The sequence below is a fragment of the Geotrypetes seraphini genome, chromosome 5 (genome assembly GCF_902459505.1).
Source record: "Geotrypetes seraphini chromosome 5, aGeoSer1.1, whole genome shotgun sequence".
NCBI lineage: Eukaryota > Metazoa > Chordata > Amphibia > Gymnophiona > Dermophiidae > Geotrypetes > Geotrypetes seraphini.
The window spans coordinates 139,730,311-139,756,444 of NC_047088.1; the positions used below are offsets into that span (position 1 = coordinate 139,730,311).

General features: G+C 44.4%; 1 protein-coding gene and 1 long non-coding RNA gene across 2 annotated transcripts in view; one reads left to right on the forward strand and one right to left on the reverse strand.

Moving 5' to 3' along the window:
- Positions 1 to 3,672, reverse strand: part of ADAM23 (ADAM metallopeptidase domain 23) — a 727,231-nt gene extending 723,559 nt beyond the window's left edge. The window contains 3 exon segments of the mRNA XM_033945744.1: positions 1,810 to 2,018; positions 2,925 to 2,961; positions 2,963 to 3,672. Coding sequence (XP_033801635.1) covers positions 1,810 to 2,018; positions 2,925 to 2,961; positions 2,963 to 3,082 — 366 coding nt within the window. The 5' untranslated portion in view covers positions 3,083 to 3,672.
- Positions 3,103 to 26,134, forward strand: part of LOC117361001 — a 103,104-nt gene continuing 80,072 nt past the window's right edge. Inside the window, exon 1 of the long non-coding RNA XR_004539569.1 lies at positions 3,103 to 3,824. This is a non-coding gene — a long non-coding RNA (uncharacterized LOC117361001). The remainder of the gene's footprint in view (positions 3,825 to 26,134) is intronic.

Below are 26,134 nucleotides of genomic sequence, written 5' to 3' on the forward strand. Positions count from 1 at the left end.
CGTGCCCCTTCCCTTCACTTGTGCCCCTCTAACATTCGCTGCATGAGCAACAACCCCAACCTGCTTCTCTGACATTACTTCCTAGACACGGGTCCAGGAAGCAACGTCAGAGGAAGAGCTGACGCTGGCGCGAGCAGCAGATTGGGGTTGCTGCTCATGCCAAGGATGTTAAAGAGGTACAGGAAAAGGGAAGGGGTTCGCGCACAAAGCAGGAGGGGGCAGGGAAGGAGTAGATGGGGTGGGAGCGGAGAAGAAGGCTGGGAGGGGCATCGCTTACCCTTGCTACGCCACTGATGTAGGGACTGGGGAGAGAGGCAACTTCATCACAAATGAAGGCACTATGACTTGAACAAGCCATCCACTGCATCCGTACATTGACTTCTCTTCCTATGTTGCACAGTACCATGGCTTGTCAGAATAATTTCTGACTTTTAAAGATCCTGTGCTTCAAAAGTCCATAGCATATATCAGTATAGTAGCACATTATCAGTACAGTAACTAGCTCTCATTGCAAAGGGACTCAAGGTAAAATAATATGAACTAATGTAGTAAATAGCACACCTTAGTAACTCTAGCCCAAAGGAAGTGAGGGAGACCCACTGCCCCGAAAATATTAGTTCACACTTCCATAGCCATGCACAGCACAGAGAAGAAAAAGAAAACACCCCACATTTTTACGAGTAGAAATAAAAAACAAAGCAAAGAAAGTGGAACATCATATAAAAACATTGAATTTAAAAGGTCTTAAGATACGGAAGAAACATATTTCAAAGTAATTTCACAATACTGTAAACTAATTGTTCCCAGGAATGGTAATTAAAACTGGACCACCACTAAATCCAGGGGCTTATCTTGAGCAGAGATGTAGGAATGATCAGAAATGAAAAAACTTGCCACCACTTTATGTACAAATGCATTTCACAGCTGAAGTGTAGAGAACTCCTCAAACCATTTTTTAAAAAAAACCTCCCAGGGCAGACTGAAATGTATTCATTCAAACTTTTTAGCCCTAGCAGAGGCACAATAGGAAGAGTTTAATAATTAAAGTTATGAGCAGTTAAATATTTGAAATACACTAATAAAACCTCATCAAAACTTCAGGTCCAAGCCTAAGCGGCCTAGCATTTAAATTGAACTTTAACACCTATGCTTTGCATTGTAACACCTTTGTAAAGGAATCCCATTCAGCAACTGTGATCGGGCTTAGATATATTTTGTTTTAATGTTACTATCAATTTAAAAATAATTTAAGTACCTGCTATTTTTATAGTGGTTATTACCAAGATTAGTTTGGCATATCTCTCCAAAGCCTTCTCAATGCAAGCTATTTTGCTATACCAAGCCACCTTGCATTACTGTGGACTTGAATTTTAGAACTCATCACTTCTACATAACATATAACATAACTTTATTCTTCTATACCACCATAATCAGATAACTTCTAGACGGTTCACACCAAAGAGAGCTGGACAATCAGCGAATTACAATATACAGATTATAAAATTATAAAAAGTACAACATATTACACAAGTATAGATATAATAAAATTGTTAGATTTAGTGCAGTTTCTGTATAGGAGATAAATCTATCAAACACTGTGGTTTTAATTTCTTTCCTAGGATTTAATCAGTGGTGTTTTACAATAGTTTAATTCATTTAATTCATGCCCTGACCATTCTAAAAATCTGTGGTAACTTCAGCCGTTATGCAAATCTGAGAACAAACTTATAACTAATCTTTCCTGGAGGTATTATTACTAAACAACTCTTATAAAATCCCTGCTTCTGAAATCTTCAGACCCCATCATACCTTATTATGCTTGTGTTGATCTCTTGTCCTAGTGTCCAACACATGGTATGGACTCTCTGAATCCATGTTGATGTAGTAGACTAGCCTTGAAGGAAGTATGATTTCTTTTTGGATGGCATGGTCACTACTGCTGCTGCTACTGCTCCTCTGTTGTAACATAATGTTCAGTTTTCCAACTACATCTTCTGCAGTCTCATTCCAATGCAGAACTAAAGAGGAGTGTAAAGAAAAGAAAAAACTATGTCAACTAATGGAAGCAAAAATAGTATGAACTACAAACATAAGTCTGATTTCAGATATAATATTTTCTTTAGGTAGCTGTACTTACTAGCAAGCTAAATTTCTCTATACTTTAGTATTAAAATGGAGCAAGGACTGTTTATACAAATAACAGTTAAAAAAAATAAAAACCAACATCTTTTCCACATCTTGCTCAATCATCAGAGCACATAGTACTCTCAGAAACTAAAATATAATCCCAAAATCCCGAACCTGTGAATGTTAGCTTCTCTTTACATTATCTTTTAAGTCTAGGACACCAAGTTCACTGTTTCTCAGCCAGGCATTCCAAGATGCTTCCTACTACAACAGGATTTCATTTCAATTGATATATAATGGATCTGTAGCAGTCTCTAATAGATCATGCTTCTTTAAAAAGACCCACACATAACCCTCTTCAATCCCTTAAATGTCAGAAAAAGCCAACACTGCAGAAAAAAATGGTTTGTAGGAATAACAAATCCAAGTACTACTGCAGCAAAGCTTCATTGCACATTATGTATTTTCTTCTTCACAAAACATCCAAGTATCTGCATCCCCATCTGCATTTTTAAATTTTAAAAAACGTATATATTTTCGCCATTCCAAACGGACGTTGAAATAAAAAGCATTATAGAGACTATAGAGTGCAAGAGAAATACATAAATCTTGAACAAGCACGAAAATCAAACACCAACTATGCACCAAAATAAAATAGCTATTTATAAGTCGCACTGCCAATAATCTACATGAAATATGTTTCATATACACAGCAGTGTAAACTATACATTAAATATGTTGGTATATAAACAACTACATGGTGTAAAAAAAAAGTCGGGACAGGGAAAAGGACCCACCGCTAACCGCAGCAGCCGCCCAGGACTGAGAACAGGTGAGCAGCAGCAGAAGGCGGCACAAGAAGCAGAGCAAAGCGGGACAGGCAGAGAATCTCTTGGACAGGAGCCCTGGAGGACGCAGCTGTCGCAGGGACCTGCCAGGCAGCTCCATGGTTCATCGCTCCCGGCCGTGGCGCGCAGGGTGGTGTCGGCTCTCTCAGTCTCGTAGTTCCCCCACCCCGTCGAAGGGCGACGCCGAAGGAAGCCAGGTGAAGACGCTCTCTTTCGTTTCTCGCTATCCGCGCCGCAGGGCTGCGACTTCCCACGCCGTCCTCATGGTACCGTGCTTTTCCCCTCCGCCCTCCAACCCCCTTTCCCGTTGGCTCTTCCTTCTTTCCCTGTGTCCCTGCACTCCTCGGGTTATCTCGGTCGCATGGGAGCCACCTTTCTGCTCTCGATGCCACAACGCCTCAGGGAAGTCAAAAACTGTTCAGCATCCTCCACCTGCGCCCTTTAGGTCGCTCGAGCACCAGCGCGCTCTCCAAGGTCTAATGATGCCGAAGGGCGGGGGTGTCAGGTGTTCTGTCCGTGCCGCGAGCTAAAGTCACAGCGCTCAGGCTCTTGTGCCTAAGGCTGTAGTTGCTGCAGTTCTGCTGCTGCTCTGGCTGTATGGAGAAGTCAGTGCGCATGTGCGTTTGTTTGCACGAGCTCCCAGTGACGCATCCTGCTTCCAGAGACCTTCTGAACGAAATAGGAGGGTGGAGCGGTTTAATCGGGTGAAACCGCATAGTCTGATAGTCGTACTTGTGAGTTGAAGTGGAAAGGTTTTGCAAGTGGCATATCTACATTTAAATAAAACAAACATTTACTCGAATAAGAAGCACAATGAGCATCTGCAGCTTCAATGCAATCTGCATCTAGGTGGGTTAACTGCGGTAAAATCGAGGGATTTGTATTCATGGTTCTTCTAGGTTAAAAAATGGCCCGAGGGTTTTTTGTTTGTTTGTTTCAAATATTTATTGAATTATAAATGTTACAATACTAAAGATGCAGAAAAACATAAAGAGAACAGTAAACATATACTTGCTTGTATATAATAAACTTTCACAGATTGAATTTTAAAAAATGTTCCTGAGTTTAGCTATGAGAGATAATTGTCTAAAGACTTCCATTTTCTGATTTTTGAAGAATGTCATCCCACCCCGCCTTATTTCTAAGCGCTAAATGCTCCTGACGCTGCACCAACACTCATAGAATTCCTATGAGCATCCGAGTTGTTTTCACCCCAGCCCGCACTAAAAACACTAGTGCAGCTTTTTAAAAGAGGGGGTTAGTACCCTGGGCCACATTAGAAACCTGTACAGGAGCTTAGTAAAAAAGAGCCTTAAAGAGTTATAAGAAAGGTTATGTTTATATTTTTTGTGTAGTAAAACCCAATGGGGCTTATAATCAAAACAAAAATATGTCCATAAACGGGCTAAGTCGGTACTTGGATGACGTAAAATACAGGTCATCCAAGTGCTGATAATTGAAACCAGTTTTTGGATGTATCCAGAGACTTTTAATGCCTCTGAATCCCGCTGTGCACCCAGGAGGTAGTCGCCCTGCAGCGATAATCAAAAGTTTGATGAGGTTGTCTGGATGGAACTTATACATTTTGACTTAGATGATGTTAAAACAGGTATAAGTTCAGGATTGGCTTGCTGCTGAGCTGATTGCGGCAAGGCATCTCCCTGCCACAATCAGTTTAATGGCCCAGGCAGCCCATCCCCCACCCCACCCAGTGAAGACTACCGGCAGGAGGGATGCCCAATCCCTCCTGCTGGAACCCCCAAAAGCATCGCCGGCAGGAGGGATGCCCAATTCCTTCTGCCGGAACTCCCTCCCCTGAAAGTTAGGCCACTGAATCCCCCCAGCCAACCCTGCCTTCCCAACAAAGCCAACCCTGTCCCCCCAACAAAGCCCACCCAGACCCCCCCAAAGCACACCCGGCCGGACACCCCCCCCTTCCAAGCCAACCTGTACCCCAAAAAGTAGCTTAGTACGTTGGCCAGCCAGATGGATGTTTCAGCCAGCCGGCAGCTCATTTTCACCAGAATGACAGGCATGCCCCTTCCTGGTGCATTGTGGGATGCACTGGGGAGGGGCCTAAGGCCCTGATTAGCCCAGGCACCTAAGGCCCCTCCCATTCTGTGATGCACTGGGATTGGCCTAAGATTCTGATTGGCCAGATCCCTTAGGCCACCGTACCTCTAGACCTTCGCCGACACAAGAAGCAACTCCAACTTGCTGCTCGTACCAGCTTCGGCTCTCCTTCTGACGTCACTTTCAGGTCCCGCACCTAGGAAATGACATCAGAGGGAGAACCAATGCTGATGCGGGCAGCAATTTGGTGATACTGCTCACACCGGGGAAGTTAAAAAGCTATGGGGGAAGGAAAGGAGCGTGCACGTGCAGCAGTAGGGCAGGGAAGGAGCAGCGGGGGGTGGACAAGAGGGCAGATGAGGGACGCCACTGGCCTGGGTGCCTCTCATCCTCGATACAATTGCTTGGATGTCCTAATCGCCAGAACGTCCAAGTGCCAATAATTGAAACCGCCTTTCTGGACATCTAACGAGGTGTCCCAGCCTCTGTGTGTCCAGAGCTTGAGATGGGCAAGGTGGAGGCATGTTATGGGTGGGCTTTGGGAGTGCCTAATGGCAGGTTAGAATTGGACATTTTGCAGTGATAATCAAACATTTTGCAAGACATCCTGGATGGAACTTAGACATTCAGAGCTAGACCTGTTTTAGAAGCATCTAAGTGCCACAAAGGCGCCCAAACTGACCAGATGACCACTGCATGTATCAAGGTAAGACACCCCCACACTCCCCCAGTGCTCACTGATCCCTTTCCACCACACAAAAATTAGAACAAATAAGTACATACCTGGCTCTAGAACAGCAGCATCAAGTTTGGGAAAACCTAGTAGAACATCACATAGTTGTCGTAAGTCAGAGATTCTTAACAAGCAGTATGTGTACCCCAGGGAGTATGCGTACCATTGTCAGGGGGTATGTGGTGCCGGCGCTGTATGTTTCCCAACTTCCTTGTGCCGTCAAATATCTTCCTCCTTCCTCATCTTCTCTCCCCAGCCACCCCCAGACCAGCAGTGGCAACTCACTGTGTGCTTTTAACTTCCCTACACAGCTGATGCTAGCATTAGTTTAGCCAGCGATTCCATCAGGCAGCCTCAGGGCCTTTGCTAGGCCGGCCCACCTCTGACGAAAGAGGAAATTGCACCATCGGAGGTGGGCCAGCCTAGCAAAGGCCCCGAGGCTCCCTGATGGAAAAGCAGCTACACTAACATTAAGGGCAGTTATATGGGGAAGTTAAAAGCACACAGTGAGCTACTGCTAGGGAGAGGAGAGGTACTGCTGGACAAGGGAGGAGGGAAATAAAGGGAGAAGAGGTATTGCTGGACATGGGGAAGGGGCGGAGGGAAAGGGAAGGGAGAAGAGGTATTGTGGACATGGGGAAGGGAGACGAGGTACTGCTGGATATGGGAAAGAGGGAGGAGGGAAAGGAAATAATAATAACAACAGTTTATATACTGCAGGACCGTGAAGTTCTATGCGGTTTACAATGATTAAAAAAAAAAAAAAATGCTACAAATTGAGTAGAACTTACATAATTGGAGATTAGTGACTAACAATTTTTGAGATCAGTTGTGGGAGAGATTGTGCAGATCAGCTACCTTGGTACTTCAAGAACAGGTATGTTTTTAGGTGTTTCCTGAATTCTCCATAGTTATTTGCATGCATAAGTAATTTTTCCAGGTCTTTGCCCCATAATGCTGCTTGATAAGAGAAAAGATGTTAATTGAGTCTTTTAAATTTACTTCCTCTAACCGGTGGGGAGACGAACTTCAGGTGTGAGCTTGTCTTATATCTATTGGATGAGAAGGAGAAGAGGTCAGTTATATATTTAGGGCAGGGGTGCCCAAAAGGTCAGTCGCGATTGACCAGTAGATCGCGAAAGCAACGCGAGTCGATCGCGTTGCCTTTGCGTTCTACTTGCTTCCTGACTTAGACCAAGTTGTAAACAGAAAGGGTTTTGCGATGATCTATTCGGCCTACAAGAGAAGGATGGGGGAGAACAAGAGTCAGACGGACCTGAAGCATCCTGGCGGTTCTCGCACGCCCTGCAGCTCCTCTCACTATCTGCACAGATCGGCGCCGAAAGTCAGTCAGTCAGCCTCCCTCCCCCCTTCCCCGTCCTACCTTCTCTCAGGGATTCCCTCTGCCACAGGCCGCCCCACCAGAAGTAGGAAGTTGCGTCAATTGGGGAGGAACTGGGGGGCAGGAAGCGGCAGAGAGCGCAAGCTCCAGGGGATCGATTACGAGCACCATCGGAGATAGCAGTGCAGAGGGTGGAAGCTGGAGGAAGGACAGATTTGGGGGAAGGAGAGAACCGATTGAACACGTACAACACTGGTTGCGGTACATGAAGAAGGACATGGTACTACTCGAAAGGGTCCAGAGAAGAGCAACTAAGATGGTTTAGGGGTTGGAGGAGCTGCCGTACAGCGAAAGATTAAAGAAACTGGGCCTCTTCTCCCTTGAACAGAGGAGATTGAGAGGGGACATGATCGAAACATTCAAGGTACTGAAGAGGATAGATTAAGTAGATAAGGACAGGTTGTTCACTTTCTCCAAGGTAGGGAGAACGAGAGGGCACTCTCTAAAATTGAAAGGGGATAGATTCCGTACAAACTTAAGGAAGTTCTTCTTCACCCAGAGAGTGGTGGAAAACAGGAACGCTCTTCCAGAGGCTGTTATAGGGGAAAACACCCTCCAGGGATTCAAGACAAAGTTGGACAAATTCCTGCTAAACTGGAACGTACGCTGCTAAACAAGAACGTGCGCAGGTAGGGCTTGTCTCAGTTAGGGCGCTGGTCTTTGACCGGAGAGCCGCCACGTGAGCGGACTGCTGGTAATGATTGACCACTGGTCTGACCCAGCAACGGCAATTCTTATGTTCTTATGAATCAAAGCCCACTAGTCCATGGCGCAATATTCTCAATCATTGTCCTTGATAAGTCTTCTGTTGTTGCATGCTATAAAGATATGAGAGTAGTTTAGTTTGGAGCAGTTTTTTTGATACAAGGTGTATTTTTGCTCCAGTTGTATCATACTAAATACAGTCCCCCGTTTTGATTAGGTTTCCTGCATCCATCTTTGGCATTAGCTTTTTTCCATTTTTCTGCTTTCTTCTCAAAATCTATTTTTCCATGTTTTCCGTTCCCTTTCTATCTCTCTCTCCTTCCATCTGTTTCCATGGTGTAACATCTCTCTGCTTCCCACCCACATCCAGTAGTCTGACAACTCTCTCCTTCCTTTCCCCTGTTCCCACAGTCTGGCATTTCTCTCCTCTCCACAGTATGGCATCTCTCTTGACGACTATTACTATTATTAATTATTTCTATAGCGCTACCTGACTCCCCTCTTTCCCTTCCATTCCCTGGTCTGGCATCTTTCCCTTTCTTGAATCATCCCTCCCCCAGTATAACATTTCTCTCTCCCTTCCTTCTTTCTGCCCCCTGCAATCCAATATCTTTCCTCCCTTCCTCCTTTCTGGCCCCCCTCCCAGTCCAACATTTTTCCCTCCTTTCCACCAGTCCAGCATTTCAAGTGTGACATACTTCCTTCACACACCCCAGTCCATCTCTCCTCAACCCCACTCACAACTAACATGCTCTCTCCCCATACACCATTTCTCCCTCTCTCATCACTCTCCCTCTTCCTGCAACAATTTTTCTTCCTTTCCCCCAACTCCACTCACAACTAATAAGCTCTCTCCCCATGTACCTTCTCACCCTCCCCTCCAGTGTGCAGCACCTTTCCTTCCCCCCCCCCCTTCAAGTCCAGCAGCACCTTTCCCTTCTTTTCCCCTGCTGCCAGGTTCAGCAGCACCTTTTCTCCCTTCCCTTTCCCTCTACCTTTCCTCCTTTCTGGTTCCTCTCCGAATCCATCATTTATCCTTCCTTTTCATCAGTCCAACATTTCTTTCTCTCTTCCTCCTGCATGCTTCCTCTCCTCCGGTATTCATCCCCCCAACCAACATCTCTTTCTCTCTCCCTCCATGAGTCCAACTTTTCACTCTCTGCCCTCACCCCTTTCCCCTGAGTTTGACATTTCTCCTTCTCTCCTTTCTGCCTTTCCCATTCATCTCTCCCTCCTTGCCACTTTGCTCAAGTGTGACATCCCTCCTTCCCACCCCCTAGTTCATCTCTCCACAACCCCACTCACAACTAACATGCTCTCTCCCCATGCAACATTTCTCTCTCCTTTACCCCATGTCCATTTCTACTACTACTACTATTATTTCTATAGTGCTACCAGACGCACGCAACACTGTCCAGAGTCACAAAGAGTAAGAAAACAGTCCCTGCTTGAAAGAGCTTACAATCTAACCAGGAAAGACAGACAAACAGGATGTCATGGATACAGTAAAGGGGAACAGTTAGTCAGCTGGCTGGGTTGGAGGGCAGAGGAGTAGGGTTAAGGATTGAAAGCTATATCAAAAATGTTGGTTTTCAGTTTGCTTTTAAACAAAGGAAGGTAAAGGGCTTGACTGCAAACTCCCTCTCTCATCATTCTCATTCCTCTTGTAATAATTTTCCTTCCTTCCCAACCCCATTCACAACTAATATGCTCTCCCCCATGCACCATCTCACCTTCTTCCTTCCCCATGTTCAGCAGTACCTCTTCTCTCTTCCCTTTCCCTCCTCCCCCTTCACTATGTCCGGCAATACCTCTTCTCCCTTCCCCTTTGCTCCCCCCGGCCAGCAGTACCTCGTCCCTACTTTTCCCTCCTTCCCTTGCCCATGTCCCTCTCTTCTCCCTTTCCTTTCCCTTCCCCATGTTCAGCAGTACCTTATCCCTACCTTTCCCTTTCCCTCCTCCCCCTTCCCCATGTCCAGCAGTACCTCTTCTCCCTTCCCTCAGTTACCCTATTCAACCTACAATGAAGGTTCTGGGTATAATATTAGACCAAGGCCTAACCATGAAAAACCAGGTGGACTCATTGGTTAGAAACGGTTTTTTTTTAACTTTCTGGAAGCTTTGGTCCATTAGAGCATACTTTGATGCTTCATCATTCAGAATTCTGGTACAATCCCTTATACTAAGTCATCTTGATTACTGTAATATCGCCCATCTGGCAATCTCCCAGAAGAACATGCAGAGACTACAACTGGTGCAGAATGCGGTGGTCAGGTTGATTTTTTGGTTGAAAAAGTCTGATCACATAACCCCCTCCTACCGACTTCTGTACTGGTTGCCGATGGAGGCACGTGCAAAGTTTAAGCTGGGATGCTTTTGCTTTAAGGTACTATACGGTTTAGCCCCTAAATCAGGGGTGCCCACATATTTTGGGCTTGCGAGCTATTTTTAAAATGACCAAGTCAAAATGATCTACCTACAATAAAATTTAAAAAGCTCAAAGCACACTGTACGCAGAGAAAAATGTTAATTATCATTTATATCCCGTGGGTTTTCACAGAGGTCAAGGAAGATGACTTTATGCAATGTCACCTCAGTAACAACTATACAAAAATAGACAAATATACCCCCTCCCTTTTTACTAAACCGCAATAGCCCTGCGCTGCTCTTGATGCTCATAGGCTCCCTGCGCTAAAAACTGCTATTGCGGTTTAGTAAAAGGGGGCCTTAATGCAAAATATTAAACGATTACAAATAATTCAAAATGCTTCAATTAAATTAATAACAAAATCTAAAAAATTCGATCATGTGACACCACTCCTTAAAAAGGCTCATTGGCTTCCAGTCATTCATAGAATTACTCATAAATTATGTACAATTATTTTTAAAACATTAGAAAATAAGACTCCAGCATTTTTATTTAGGTTACTTATTCCCTATTCAGTTAAAAGAATCTTACGATCTAGTGAACGGAACCTTTTATCAATTCCTTCGCTAAAAATTATTAGTACAAGAAGACAATTTATCTTCTCATGTACAGCACCCCAGATTTGGAATGCGCTTCCCATGTTTTTACGGGAGGAGAAAGTGTTTGGGAAATTTAAAAGCGAGTTAAAAACCTTTCTGTTTAAAGATGCATTTGCAAATTAATTAAATTTTATTTTATAGTGTTATTTTAGTGAATTATTTTGCCTTTTTTTTTGTTTTTCCAACTTCCTTTTGTATTTTCCCTGTATGTTCTTTCTTTGCTATAAAAAATGTATTTCATCCCCTCTTACCTTTTGTTTATATTATAATTAATTCAGTGTATGTAATGTTTTTGTTTCCTAATGAATGTATATTTTACTGTACATCGCTTAGAAATCCGATTAAGCGATTAAACAAGCCAACTAATAAAACTTGAAACTTGAAACTTGATATAGATAGCAGATATAAATTCTCAAAATGGGCACGTTTTGATCACTAAATTGAAAATAAAATCATTTTTCCTACCTTTGTTGTCTGGTGATTTCATGAGTCTCTGGTTGCACTTTATTCTTCTGATTGTGCATCCAATATTTCTTCCCTTCTTTCAGCCTGCTGTATGCTTCCAGACCTCATTCCCTCCGCCAATTTTTTCTTCCTCTCTCCCTGCCCCCTCCCCTTTCTTTCTATCTTTCTCTCTCCATGCCCCCTTTCTTTCTGTCTTCCTGTCCCTCCCCCCTTTCTTTCTTTTTCCCTTCTTTCTTTCTGTCTCCCTGCTCTCCCCTCTTTCTGTCTCCCTGCCTGCTCCCAAGCCACTGCTGCCACCATTGTGGAACAGGCCTCCAAACCACCACCTCCCCTCCTCCCCCTTCCCCCTAGGAGCCACAAACACTACCTGTCGCAAACTGCTGCATAGGACGGGAGTTTTCTGCAGGTATTTCCAAGGACGGACCCCCCGGGGACATCAATGAAGTACTCCAGGTGAGGACGCACCATGGCCCGGTACAATGGCATGATAACCTTCTCCGACCTGTTCGTGATTCCCTTCTTTATCATTCCTAGCATTCTGTTCGCCCTATTCGCCGCCGCTGCATATTACGCAAACGGCTTCATTGACTTGTCGATTAGAACTCCCAAGTCCCTTTCCTGGGAGGTCTCTCCAAGTACCGCCCCAGAAATCCTGAATTTATGCAGGAGATTTTTGTTACCGACATGCATCACTTTACACTTATCCACATTGAACCTCATCTGCCATGTTGATGTCCATTCCTCGAGCTTGATTATGTCATGTTGCAGATCTTCGCAATCCCCCTGCGTCTTCACTACTCTGAATAACTTCGTATCGTCCACAAATTTAATTACTTCGCTCATCGTACCTATGTCCAGATCATTTATAAAGATGTTGAAGAGCATGGGTCCAAGCACCGAACCTTGCGGCACTCCACTGGTGACTCTCTTCCAGTCCGAGTAATGTCCATTTACCCCCACTCTCTGTTTCCTATGCTCCAGCCAGTTTTTAATCCACGTGAGTATTTCACCCTCGAATCCATGGCTCACAATTTTCCGAAGTAGTCGTTCATGCGGAACCTTGTCGAACGCCTTCTGAAAGTCCAGATATACAATGTCAACCAGGTCACCCTTGTCTATCTGCCTGTTTACTCCCTCGAAGAAGTGCAGCAAGTTTGTCAAACAAGATCTGCCTTTGCTGAAACTGTGCTGGCTGGTCCTCATCAGCCCGTGTCCGTCAAGGTGCTCAATGATGCGGTCCTTTATCAGCACCTCTACCATCTTTCTCGGTACCGAGGTCAGACTCACCGGTCTGTAGTTTCCCGGGTCTTCCTTCAAACCTTTTTTGAAGATCGGCGTAACATTCGCCACCTCCAGTCCTCCGTAATCTTTCCCGATACGATTGACAGAATGGCTATTAGTTGAAGCAGTTCAGCTATGTCCCTATCAGTTCCTTGATGACCCTCGGATGGATGCCATCCAGTCCCGGGGATTTATCGCTCTTAAGCCTATCAATCTGCCTGCATACCTCATCTAGACTGACCGTTAACCCTGTCAGTTTCCCGTTTTCACTCCCAGCATATAGCCTAATGGGTTCCGGTATGCTCTGTATATCCTCTTCGGTAAATACAGATGCAAAAAACTTGTTCAGTCTGTCAGCGATTGCTTTGTCCTCCTTTAGCGCTCCCTTTATTCCTTGGTCATCCAACGGTCCCACCACTTCCTTTGCAGGTCTTTTCTTTTTAATATATCGAAAGAACGACTTGAAGTTTTTCGCCTCCTTGGCTATTTTCTCCTCGTAGTCTCTTTTGGCCCCTTTTACCGCCTTATGGCACCTGCATTTATGTTGGTTGTGCTTATTCCAGTTTTCATTCGTTTTTGATCTTTTCCATTCCTTAAATGAGTTTTTTTTGTCTTTGATCGCTTCTTTTACCTCTACAGTGAGCCACGCTGGTTCTTTATTCTTTTTCCTCTTTGATTCCTTGTTGATATGCGGTATATATAGATTTTGCACCTCGATGACCATATCCTTAAAAAGAGACCAAGCTTGTTCTAGCATCTTTACAGTGTTTATCTGCTTCTTAATCTTCTTCCCCACCATGCGTCTCATCCCTTCATAATTCCCTTTTCAGAAGTTTAGCACCGTGGCCGTCATTCTGGACCAATGTTTTGCCCCTGTTTCCAGGTTGAAGCGGATCATATTGTGATCGCTGTTTCCCAGAGTCCCTTCTACTTCTACATCTTGTGCCGTTCCTCGCAATCCATTTAGAATTAGGTCCAGAATTGCGTTTCCTCTTTTGTTTTCCTTGAGAAGTTGTTCCAGGAAGCAATCGCCTACCGTTTCCAGGAACCTGGTCTCTCTAGCACAGCTGGAGGTGCCTAGGTTCCAGCCTATCCCCGGATAATTGAAATCGCACATGATAACTGCGTTGCCTCCCTTGCAGTTGCATTTAATCTCATCCGTCATTTCATCATCAATTTCTTCGGACTGTCCTTGGGGTCAGTAGTAGATGCCTATCCTCATTTCCGGTCCATTTGCTCCCAGAATTTTGACCCATAGAGACTCTAACTTATCTGTCTGTTGTGGCATGTTCTCTCCAGTAGATTCAATTTCCTCTTTAACGTATATGGCAATGCCTCCTCTTTTCGAGTCACTCTGTCTCTGCAGTATAGTTTGTATCCTGGTAGCACCGTGTTCCAGACATTTTCATCAGTCCACCATGTTTCTGTGATGCCGATGATGACAACGTTTTCCTTTTGTGCCACAGCTTCTAATTCACCCATTTTATTTCTACAAACACTTGAGTTTGCAGCCTGTTCTCTTCTTGAGTGTCCTTCCCTCTTGTGTCCCTTTTGGTCTGTCTTGTCTGCGATCTGGTGAGTCTTCCCCTCCATTTTCCTGCATGGTATCCTCCGGGTATACCGGTTCCCGAACCATCGACTCTTTTTCTCAGTTGAGTTTGCAGCCTGTTCCCTTCTTGAGTGTCCTTCCCTCTTGTGTCCCTTTTGGTATGTCTTGTCTGCGATCTGGTGAGTCTTCCCCTCTATCTTCCTACATGGTATCCTCTGGGTATACCGGTTCCCTAACCATCGACTCTCTTTCTCGATCGACTGTCAGCTTTCCCCTTTTTCCTAGTTTAAAAACCTCTCAACTTCTCTCTTGATGTTGCTTGAAAGTAGCCTCGTTCCGTCTCTGCTGAGGTGGAGTCACGATTGGTTTCACAATTAAACCAATTTCGTTGAGCACTTGATAAGTCTTCTGTTGTTGCATGCTATAAAGATATGAGAGTGGTTTAGCAGGTATGTACGTTTTTATTTCCATTTTTATGGTGGGGGGGCCAGTGATATCTGGGGGAGTGTGTGTGGGTCTGTACTTTGTATCTACAGTGGTTATCTGGTCACTTTGGATACCTTCTGGGCACCGATACCTGTTTTTAGATTGCCTCACAGCATGTAAGTTCCGTCTAGGAAGTCTCGTACTTTCAATTATCGCTGCAGGATAACTAAGTCTAAGTCAACCCACATCCTGCCTACCTCCAGCCTTCACCACTCCTTCAAAAATGCCCCTTTTCACTCTGGGCGTACAGCAGCACAGAAAAGGCCTAAGCTGTTTTTAGATACATCTAAAACCCATTTCGATTATTAGCACTTGGACAACCTGTCTTTTTGATCATCCAAGTGCCAGTTTAGGCGGGTTTTTAGACGTATTTCCATTTCAATTATGTACCTTAAAGCATACAGGGATGCTAAATGGCTAGCAAAATATGTCTAAATAATGGGCAGCACATGGGCATGTTAAGGGAGTGTCTACAACTTGAACGTAGAAGTGCAATCATGGAAACCAAGATGAAATACTCTGAGCGTACCTAGAGACACCAGCACTTAGACCTCTTTTAAAAGCGAATAGAGGAGTCACCTGATGCTGTGAACAGGGAAGGACGTGTTTCAGCCCTGCTTGGGATTCCTTCGGCACCATCCACCTTATTTTTGGTTTAAATTGTCTTTGGACCCCGGGATTTGGACTTTTTCAGTGACCTGGTCTATGGACAGATACCTCACTTCGTCGCCAGGTCCGGTGATGGCGGCTAAAGAGCAAAAAAAGATTGTGCAAAACTCTCTGAGGACAAAATGGTGGAGTGGCTAGTGGAGCTGTCTCTCAATTTACTGATTCTGCGCTGGCTGATCTTACCTCGGCGATGGTGGCAGCTTTGGAGCCGCACTTTGAACAGCTCTCGGGTTCTATGGCTCGCCTGGAACAATTAGTGACTGACACTACCCGTCGCACTACGGAATAGGAAGTTAGAGTCTCGACTATTGAAGACGATTCTCGGGGCTTACATGCTGAGCTCCGTACATTGCAGGCACTGGCGAGGGCCCAAGCTGATAAATTGGACAAATTAGAAAATCGATCTCGTCGGGGAAATATGCGTATCCTAGGCTTGCCAGAGTCAGTTTCGGAGACAGTTCTCCTGGGGGAAATTGAACATTGGATACAGCGCACTTTTGTTTTTTCCCCTGATTTGGGAGTAGTGCGCTTGGAACGGGCTCACCGCTTGAGCCGGCGCAGAGATGGAGAGGCTCGGCTGGTGGTGGTGAAATTTCATAATTATCTACATAAAGCTGTAGTTATGCGTCAGTATAAATCTAAATGTGGAGAGATAAAATATGAAGACCAGCCTGTGCGTTTATTTGAAGATTATTCAGCAGCTCTCTTGGATAAACATTGCCCTTTTCACCCGATTTGTTCCAAGTTGGTTGACCATAAGATCAAATTTATATTTCTATATCCTGCTCTACTAAAGATCTTTTCAGAGGAACAGTGGCATGTTTTTGATGATCCTGGCAAGGCACAGGATTTTATTAATTCTTTACTAATATCGAGTGGGGAGATGTAAGGCCTGCGATTTGGTTCGAGTTGATTCACCAGCAGTCCTGAGGGAATTGCAATCAGCACATGTCTTTTAGGATTTATGTACTTTCAACTGTCTTTTTGTTTTATTCTGATATATGATTTTTCATTTTTTTGTGTGACTCTTTGGCTGGCACTGTCCTAATATGCATTCCGGTGACGTTACTTGACATCTTTTGGGAAGTTCTTTCTTTATTAATGAAAGTTTATATCCCATGCATTTAATGGATACATTTTGTTTGCTTTCCTTTTTTTTTTCAGTGAGAATCTCCATACTTTTGATGGATTAGTAATTTCAACTGATATTTTGTGTATTCAGTGTGTACAGTTGAATCTTTATAATTTTTTTTTTTCTTTTTCTTTTCTTATGTAATAGTGTGCTTTGGTGTTAGCTAATTCATGCGGGGCTATTTAGTAGTTAGTTCCTGGGGTTACTTGGGCTGTTGGTGCCGGAGATTCCCGTAGCATCTGAGCGTGACTCTGCACTCATCTTTGCCAGTTTGGTTGGGGTGGGTGCAGCGAGGGGTTTGTATATCTGTGGGGGTGGGGGTGTTTGTTGTTTGCAGAGTATTGGGGAGTGAGTGGGAATTTGTTTGGAATGGTTTATTATGGTGGGGATTTTGAGTTTCTTGGATTTCTTTTTTTTATTTTATTACTTGTTTTGGCATGGATGTGGTGGGGGAGTGGGTGTTGTGGATCTTTTATTGGTAGGTCCTGTTATAGTTTTCAGTTGGGTCTCTCGGACAGGGGCTAGGATCTGGGAGATCTACCTTTGCTTCTTTCTTGGTGGTATTCTTTCTTGTTTCTGGTTTTACATGCCTTTGACAAAGACTAATGATACACTCCAGTTAGCGTCTTGGAACATCTCAAGCATTAATTCTCCTATCAAACGATCAAAAATTTTGACTTACCTAAACCGTAATGCAGTTGATATTGCTTGTATAGTAGAAACTAAATTATCTGCTTTGGAGCATGCAAAATTACGTAGAGATTGGGTTGAACAGGTGTTTTTTGCCTCTAATCAATATAAAAAAGGCAGCATTGTTGCAGTCTTGATTCGTAAGCAACTCCCTTGCCAGGTCCATTGCCTTGCCTCAGATCTATATGGTAGATATTTATTGTTACGCATCACGTGCCATAATAGGACTTGGTATTTGCTGGTTGTCTATGCGCATGAGCATGCATTAATTGGCTTAGTGTCCCAGTATTTGGGGCAATCTCTGGTGGTAACAAGGGATTTTAAACTTGTGGTGGATCCTTGTTTGGATCATTCACAGGGACATAGGCAGCCTGCATTGGGTCGTAACAAGGGACTACCCTTTTTCCTTATGGCTTTACACATGTTAGATCCTTGGCGTTTACTACATCCTTTTGACTTAGATTACACTCATTTATCCCATACGCATGGAAAGTGGTCTTGGATAGATTATGTATTTTTTGACATCTGATTTGTTTCCTTATGTTTCTGAGGCAGTTATTGGCTCTGCGGCTTGTTCAGATCATTAGTTGATTTGGACGGATTTTAAGTTTCCTGGGGGTCAGACTTCACGTCGTCCTTGGCGTTTTCCCACATATTTGGCTTCTGATTCCCACTTTCAAACTTATCTGTACAATAAATGGGAAGAGTTTGTGCGTTTTAATGCTCAACATCATAATGACCCATTGCTCTATTGGGAAACCTTGAAAGTAGTTTTAAGGGGAGATATTATTTCTTATATGGCAGCTAGGAAAAAATGAATTGCACAGGGTATTATTACTTTGGAGCGCAAATTTAGGCGTTTTAAATCGGTTTTTATTTCTTTTCCTATGGAACAACACAAAGAAAATTATTTGTCCTCACGGTCGGCTCTTAGTGCTTTGTTGCATGATAGAGCGAAACAATTCTTCTTTCATCGGGCTCACACTTATCACAAATATGGTAATAAAACAGGGCGCCTATTGGCTCAAATTATGCGAACTTCCCAGAGGACGGGTTTTATTCCGGTTTTGGAATCCGAGGGAGGGGTTCGAGTGACGTCCACTTCAGATATTGCAGCGATTTTTTATGATTATTTTAGTAAGTTTTATGCTGAGGAATCTCTGGATTCTGGTCTGCCTTTGGTGGATTATTTGCTAGATGCTGGGATGCCTTGGCTTAGTGAATGTGATTTGGTTGCATTGAATGGTCCCATCTCGGGCTTGGAAGTACAGAAAGCGATAAAGGCAATGAAGACCTTGATGGCTATTCTCCTGATTTTTATAAACTTGTTTCCCATTTAGTGCCTGCTCTATTGGAAGATTATTTTGATGCGGGTCTTACTGCGGGAAGCTTCCCCTTGCATACTAACCAAGCTCTGATTACATTACTTCTTAAGCCTGGAAAGCCAGCACATTGCCCTGATCCTTATCGCCCAATTTCCCTTATTAATGTTGATTTAAAAATATTAGCCCGGATTTTGGCTACTCGTTTGGCTCTCATTTTGCCACATTATATTTGTCTAGAGCAGGTGGGATTTGTGCAGGGCAGGCAGTCTGTTATCAATGTTCGGAAGGTTTTGTTATCAGTAGCCCATTGTTTGCACATTCATGAACCCTTACTTTTAGTGGGACTGGACGCGGAGAAGGCTTTCGATCAAGTTAGTTGGTCTTATTTGTTCCGTGTCTTAGATTATATGGGTTTTCAGGGGTGGTTTCGTCAAGCTATGAGCGCTCTTTATTCTTCCCCATCTGCGGTTCTTTTGGCTAATGGTAGTGTTACTGATTCCTTTTCTATCTGTAGGGGTACACGGCAGGGGTGTCCTCTTTCACCTTTGCTGTTTTTGTTGTATCTCAAACAACTTGTTGAGAACTCTACAAGGAGATCCAGCGGTGGTGAGAGTTCTGTTTTGATCAGGTCAAGTAAAATCGTTGGCCTTTGCTGATGATATTCTTCTGGTTTTAACCAATGTACAATCTTCTTTACAACATGCATTGGGAGTCTTGGGGGAGTTTAGTTATTATTCAGGATATTGTTTAAATGCTCATAAGTCTGACGCTTTAGCAATTGCTTCATCGGTGCAAACTGATTGGGAGGGCCTGTTTCCTCTTAAATGGGCGGATTGTAAACTTAATTATTTGGGACTTTGGCTCTCTGGAGATTTGTCTGCTTTGGCTTCACTTAATTTGGATCCGTTACTTCAGACTACTGAAACTAAGTTACGTATGTGGCAGTCGTTTCCACTCTCCTTGATGGGGTGCATAGTTTTTATTAATATGATTGTAGTACCTCAATGGTTATATTTTTTTCAAATGCTGCCATTACTATGTTCAGCTGATCTCAGACTCCGTAGGATTTTTTGGGGGTGGTAAACGCGCTCGTATTTCTTATGTGACTCTCATTATGTCTCGGAATAAGGGAGGATTGGGATTGCTTAATATTCATAATTTTGCTATTGCCTGCCAATTGCGTCATTTAAATGATTGGTATCGCGGGACATCTTATTTTTCTTTCACTGCTGTGGAGTTGGAACTTCTTGCTCCTTATACTGTTAGTACGCTTTTGCATGCTCCAGATCAGTGCTTGCGTTTTGTGTTGTTTAGTTATCCTGTTTACTATTTGGTTTGTAAGGCTTGGCAATGGACTTATGCATTTTTGAAACTTTCTTCAGTCAGCTCCCCTTTATTGACGATTAAGGGTAATCCACAATTCCATCCTGGGATGAAGATGTCCCTGTTTGATTCTTGGTCCAGCAAAGGCTTAGTTTATTTACACCATGTACTTACCTCAGCTGGACAGATGCGTTTATATCACACTTTGGTTCAGAAATATGGGCTTACGCCTAATGATGTATTCCCTTATTTGCAGTTGCAACATTATGTACATACCTTGCCACCTGTAACCTTAACTAAGGCTGTTTTTGACTCTCTGAAGTTTATTGTTTGGAGGCGCAGTCTATGATTCCTCTGCGCTTCCATCATAAATTTTTATTGGAAGAGGCCCCTGGCTTTGATTTTACTTCTTTGAGTGAGCGTTGGTCTGTGGATTTGGGGACCCCTATTTCTGCAGAATTGCTAAAGGGCACTTTGAAGTCTTTTAGACAATCCTGGGCTTCCATTCCATTGATTGAATTGCAATATAAACTGCTTATGAGGGTTTACATTTCCTCTGCAAGGGCATACTGTGCTGCTCTTCATCTGGATTCCTGTTGTCCTAAATGTGGGGGCGTGAATGCAACTTTGGGACATATGTTGTATTCTTGTCCAGTTGTTTTGCGATTTTGGAAGATTCTTCATCATCATATTGTTCAGCTTTGGAAAACACATTGCTTGCCTCATCCAAGATGCTTTTCACTATTTCAGCCTTGGCTCATCCTGTTCCGAGAGGTCTACGCTCTTTTTTGAAGCGTGCCTTACTGTTTGGAAAGAAAGCTATTCTAGTACATTAGCTGGATGTGCATCCTCCTACCTTGGCACATTGGCGATCCTTGATCATTCATCAATTGAAGATGGAACGTTGTGACATTCCTGAGATGGACTCTGTTAAGGGTCATCAATTACAACTTACTTGGGAGCCTTTTTGGGCCTCTCTGACCGGGTATGATTGTAGCCATGTATTGAATATTTGACTATGTAGTTTTTTTCTTGAATTGTCTGTAACATTTGCTCTTCTGCTGCTCCATGCCTTTTCTTTTCTTGTATAATTTTGTATTAATTAATTTATTTTTTGGGTGGGGGGAGTTTCACACTGTCGTTTGACCCACTAGCAAACTACCTGTGTTGGAAAGCTGGAGTTGAGCAAGTGTCTGAATAACTGTACAGTTACTGAGTGTAAGATTGTCTGTCTGTTCCCCTATCTCTACTTGTAGGGCACCTGCCCTGCTTCTCTGACTCATCCATTTCTCACCCCACACCCAGACCTCACATACCCCACCCCTCCTACCTGATCCCTGTCTCTCTACCTCTCCACCTCCCTTCCGCTTTCATTCCCTCACTCAGGGGCAGATTCTCAAAATTAAAACATGCCTTTAACATGCTCGCTAAACTGGTTCCAGATGGTTTAGCATGCATGTATTTTAGCGGTGGATTATTAAAATGGCTTACCGTGATCTTTTCCGAGTTTTCTAGCAGTCTCTGATACTATCATGCAAATGAAGTACAATGTGGTCATTAATATTAAAATGAGAACTCTGAGAAATTCTCTATAATCGCTGAGTGATTCTCTAACTTTGTACCACATTTGCGTCCCCAAAATTTGCCAACAGGTCTGAGTGGCCTTAATTTCTGATCAGTGCCTGAGTGCCTGAATAAAGCTTGACAGCTCAGAACTGTCAGAAAATTTTGCCGCCATCAGCAGGGGGAGAGATGTCCACTCCCTCCCACCATCAAGCAACACCCCCGAAGACCCCCCCCCCAAGTAACAATAGAGATGTCCACTCCCACTCCCAAGCAATGCCCCCTACAACACCCCCTGGCAGTGGGAGAGATGTCCACTTCCTTCTGCCACAACACAGCCCCCTGTCACCCCCCGTGCCTCCGACAATCCTCCGTCCCTTCCTCATTTTGAAGAGGCGGCCTGCTGGCTACAGGGAGTAGACATCCCTCTGGCCAGCCATTGTAAACAAAGTAAGGGATAGGGGATGGTGGGTCGTCAGGGGCACAGGGGGGGTTGTGTGGTGGCCGGAGGGAGTGAGCATCTCTCCTGCTGCTGGGGGTGTCAGAGGGGTGTTGCTTGTCGATGGGAGGGAGTGGGCATTTCTCCCACTGCTGGGGGTGTCAGGGGGCATTGCTTGGCAGCACGAGGGAGTAGGCATCTCTCCCGCTGCCTTGGGGGGGATTGCTTGACTTCAGTGGTGGGAGGGATTTTTGATTAGTTTTTTTGTGCCCAGCGATGGGCACATGCAAATTTAGTGAACCTTCACTACTTTCCTCCAACCTCATTTACATGTGCGTTGTTTTGGAGAATGACTTGCCTTTTTGAAATCACAATAATGGCTGCGATAGCCCATCGGTTTTTAACGCAAAGTTTTGAGAATCTAGCCCTCACTCACTTACCTTGCTATCTCCTGCTGTGCTGTTTCTTTCTGTCTGTTTCATGTGCCAGGAGCTGCAGAGTGGCTGCTAATTGTCTCATCTTGGTCTTTGTGCAAGTTCTGAAGGGGTAGGTAAATTGACTGAGGACTGCTGGTGCTGCTTGTGTCGAGGATAGTGTACCTGGGGATCGTCTGTCTAGGGAGGGAAGCAGCCCATACCTAGCTGGGAGTAGTGGCATAGTGAGCTGCACCTGTAGTATTGGGTCAAAGATACAATTAATACACTGGTGGTGGCTGAACTTCTGCTGCAGGAGGAAGAGAGAGAACAGGAAGAGCTCCGCAGGAGATATCATAGACACATAGAAACATGATGGCAGATAAATGCCAAATGGCCTATCTAGTCTGCCCATCCACAGTAACCATTATTTCTTTCTCTCTCCGAGAGATCCCACGTGCCTATCCCAGGCCCTTTTGAATTCAGACACAGTCTCTTCTGGGAGACTGTTCTATGCATCTACCACCCTTTCTGTAAAAAAGTATTTCCATAGATTACTCCGGAGCCTATCACCTCTTAACTTCATCCTATGTCCTCTCATTGCAGAGTTTCCTTTCAAATGAAAGAGACTCGACTCATGTGCATTTACATTACGTAGGTATTTAAATGTCTCTATCATATCTCCCCTCTCCCGCTTTTCCTCCAAAGTATACAGATTGAGATTTTTTTTTTTCCCAATCAAATTAAGTTTTTGAGATAATACAAACAAATACAGTATACAGCACAGAAACCAAGCTGTCACATAAAATGAAGTAAACTACAAAAAGAAGAACACAAAAATCAACAATTTTGGTAACTTTCCTTCCCCCTCCCCCCAACCCAGGAATGTGAGAAACAAAGAACCAGTGGCGTACTAAGGAGGGGGCGGGGGGGAAGTCCACCCCAGGTGCAGCCTTAGGGGGGGTGTACAGCCGGCCAAGTCCGGAAAACTGTATCGGGCCGATCAGCCTGCCTCTCCCCGACATCAATTCTGCCGTCGGAGAGGAAGTTTGGGCCAGCCAATCGCTGCCTAGCTGGGCGGAACTTCCTCTCCGACAGCAGACTTGATGTCGGGTAGTGGAAGGCTGGTCGGCCCGACACAGGGAAGACGAGCTTGGGGTGGTAGCGGCTTTAGAAGGTGTCACTGAAAAAAAAATAGGAGGCCAGAACTGGGTCACTGAAGGCAGCATGTTTACTTCATTCATGCTGCCGGTGGCCCGAAGAGTTGCGTCAGTGCTGCTGGGAAGAACAATGAGCAAGCACCGGATCCTGCCGGGGAGGGGAGAGGGAGGGGAGAGGGGGAGGGAGGAATAGCATGGGGAAGGTAAGAGAGATGCTGGAACGCGGGGATGAGGAGAAAAGATGCCAGACATCCAAGGGAAGCAAAGAAGGGGCTGATAGAGATGCCAGACCACTGGAGGGAGGAAGGAAAGGGGGAAAAAAGATTGGATGCACAGTCAGAAGAAGAAAGTGCAACCAGAGACTCACCAGGCAACAAGGTAGAAAAATGATTTTATTTTAAATTTAGTGATAAAAATGTGTCTGAGCCTGTGAGCGTCGAGAGCAGCCCTGGGCATTCAGCGCAGCTCCCTGTGCTAAAAACTGCTATTGTGCTTTAGTAAAAAGGGAGGGGGGTATTTGCCTATTTTTGTATGGTTGTTACTGAGGTGACAGTGCATAGAGTCATCTGCCTTGACCTCTTTGAAAAAAACACAGAATAAGAATGATAATTAACATTTTCTCAGTGTACAGTGTGCTTTGTGGGTTTTTTTTAAATTTTATTGTTGATAGATCATTTTGACTTGGTCATTTTAAATGTAGCTCACAAGCCCAAAAAGTGTGGGCACCCCTGAGCTAGAGCATTGAAGTTGCGTGTTTCTGCCGTAAAGGTCATCTCTGATGCAACCGGAAGTTGCATCAGAGACAACCTTTACAGCAGCCATATGCAACTACAACACTCCGGCTGCTGTAAGAAGGCAGTTTAGACATCGCCGGCCACAGGGCAGGGAGATTTGTCGGACCGGGCCTGTTGTCCGGGCCGGGGGGGGGGGAGAGAAAGCACCACGAAGGTAAGGGGCAGGGAGGGAGAAAGGAAGAAAAGGTGGGGTGGAGAGGAAATCAGGGTAAAACAGAGGGGGGAGAAGGACACTGAAAGCACAAGGGGAAGACAGAGGGGGAGAAGTACACTGAAAGCACATGGGGAAGACAGAGTGGGAAGAAGATGCTAATTGGAAATAGGGAACAGAGAGTGGGGAGAAGATGCTTAAGGGAAAAGAGGAACAAAGAGTGGGGAGAAGATGCTACAGGAAAATGGGGAAGAGAGAGTGGGGAGAAGACGCTGAAGGGAAATGGGGAAGAGAGAGTTGGGAGAAGACGCTGGCAGGGAAGAAGACAGAGATGCCAGACTATGGGAGGAGCGGAGGGAAAAAGATGGGTGCCAGACCAATTTGGAAGGAGGGAGAAAGGGAGAGGCACAGTAACAGAGCAAATGGAATATGCAGAGAGAAGAGGGACAGTGGATGGAAGGAAGAGAGTAACAAGAAGATGAGGAAAACAGAAACCAGAGAAGACAAAGGTAGAACAAAAATTTTCTATTTATTTATTGCTTTAGGATACCTGTGTCACTGTTTCTGTGGTGTTGCATTGTATGCAGAGTCCAGCTTCTTGCTGGTTCAATTTAACCTTTGTCTATGCATTTCTGTTTTATCCCCCTTTTACAAAACTATGGAGCATTTTTTAGCGCCAGCCATGGTGGTAGCAGCTCTGATGCTCAGAATTCTATGAGTGTTGGAGCTTTTACCACCGTGGCTAAAATTCACACTACAGTTTTGTAAAAGGGGGAGAGGTTAGTTTGTGATGACATATTCCATACTAGGCGAAGGTGTTTTCTGTGTTCTGTGTGTTCGAAAGACATGGTTTTCTGTTAGGATTGACGGTGTAGGATTGATATGTACTAGTCTGGCTTGTTTAGTTTTACAGTGGGTGTATTGATGTTGTACTGCTCACTGCAGTATGTAAGATGCTGCCTTTTCCTAGGTACTCATGTGTGACATGTGGCTTGTTACTAAAAATCATGTTTTTTGTACAGATGGGGGGGGTGCCAAAAAAATGATGGGCCCCGGGTGTCACATATGCTAGGTACGCCACTGCAAAGAACATAGAAATCTGAAGTCAGGGGCAACCAAGTAAAACGCTGCTGAGGGCATGTGGGGATCAATGTATCCATAAAAGGCTGCCAAATAATAAGCAACACTTGTCCCTGCGTAGTATCCCAGTCAGACATATGCATCATTTCCATGGTCAGGAGGTAGAGCATACATGAGCGCCATTGGCCATAGGTAGGAGGTAAGGTTCCTATCCAAAGAAAGAGTAAAACCTTCAGGCCTGAGAGAATCGCCCAGCGAAGAAACCCTTAAGGCCTCTGGGTACAAGATGTTGAAGGTCAAAAAGCCAAAACAAACTATAGCTATTACAGTGCCATCTGGTTTGCCACATGCTGCTGACCCTGGAGAAGATAGCAGACCATAAAGTTTGCACTAGGTGACAGTCCCAAAACATGTGTGATAGGGTGGCTCTAGGGTAGCCACACTTTGAGCAAGAGCCCGCAGAGATGAGTGTTGCTCTATATGCACGCCAAGGCACTATGTATATTCTACAAAGAAATTTGTATCCCATTTCTAAGTAGGAAATGTCAGGTAAAAGGCCATGAAGCAATTTCAGGAAGCATTGTATGTGGGCACCCGGTAACTTGATCTTCAATTCAGTATTCCGAGCCTGGGCCACCTTGTAATAGTCCAAAGACGGAGAATATTCCAAAAGTGAGTGGCAAAGGTATCTAAGGGGCA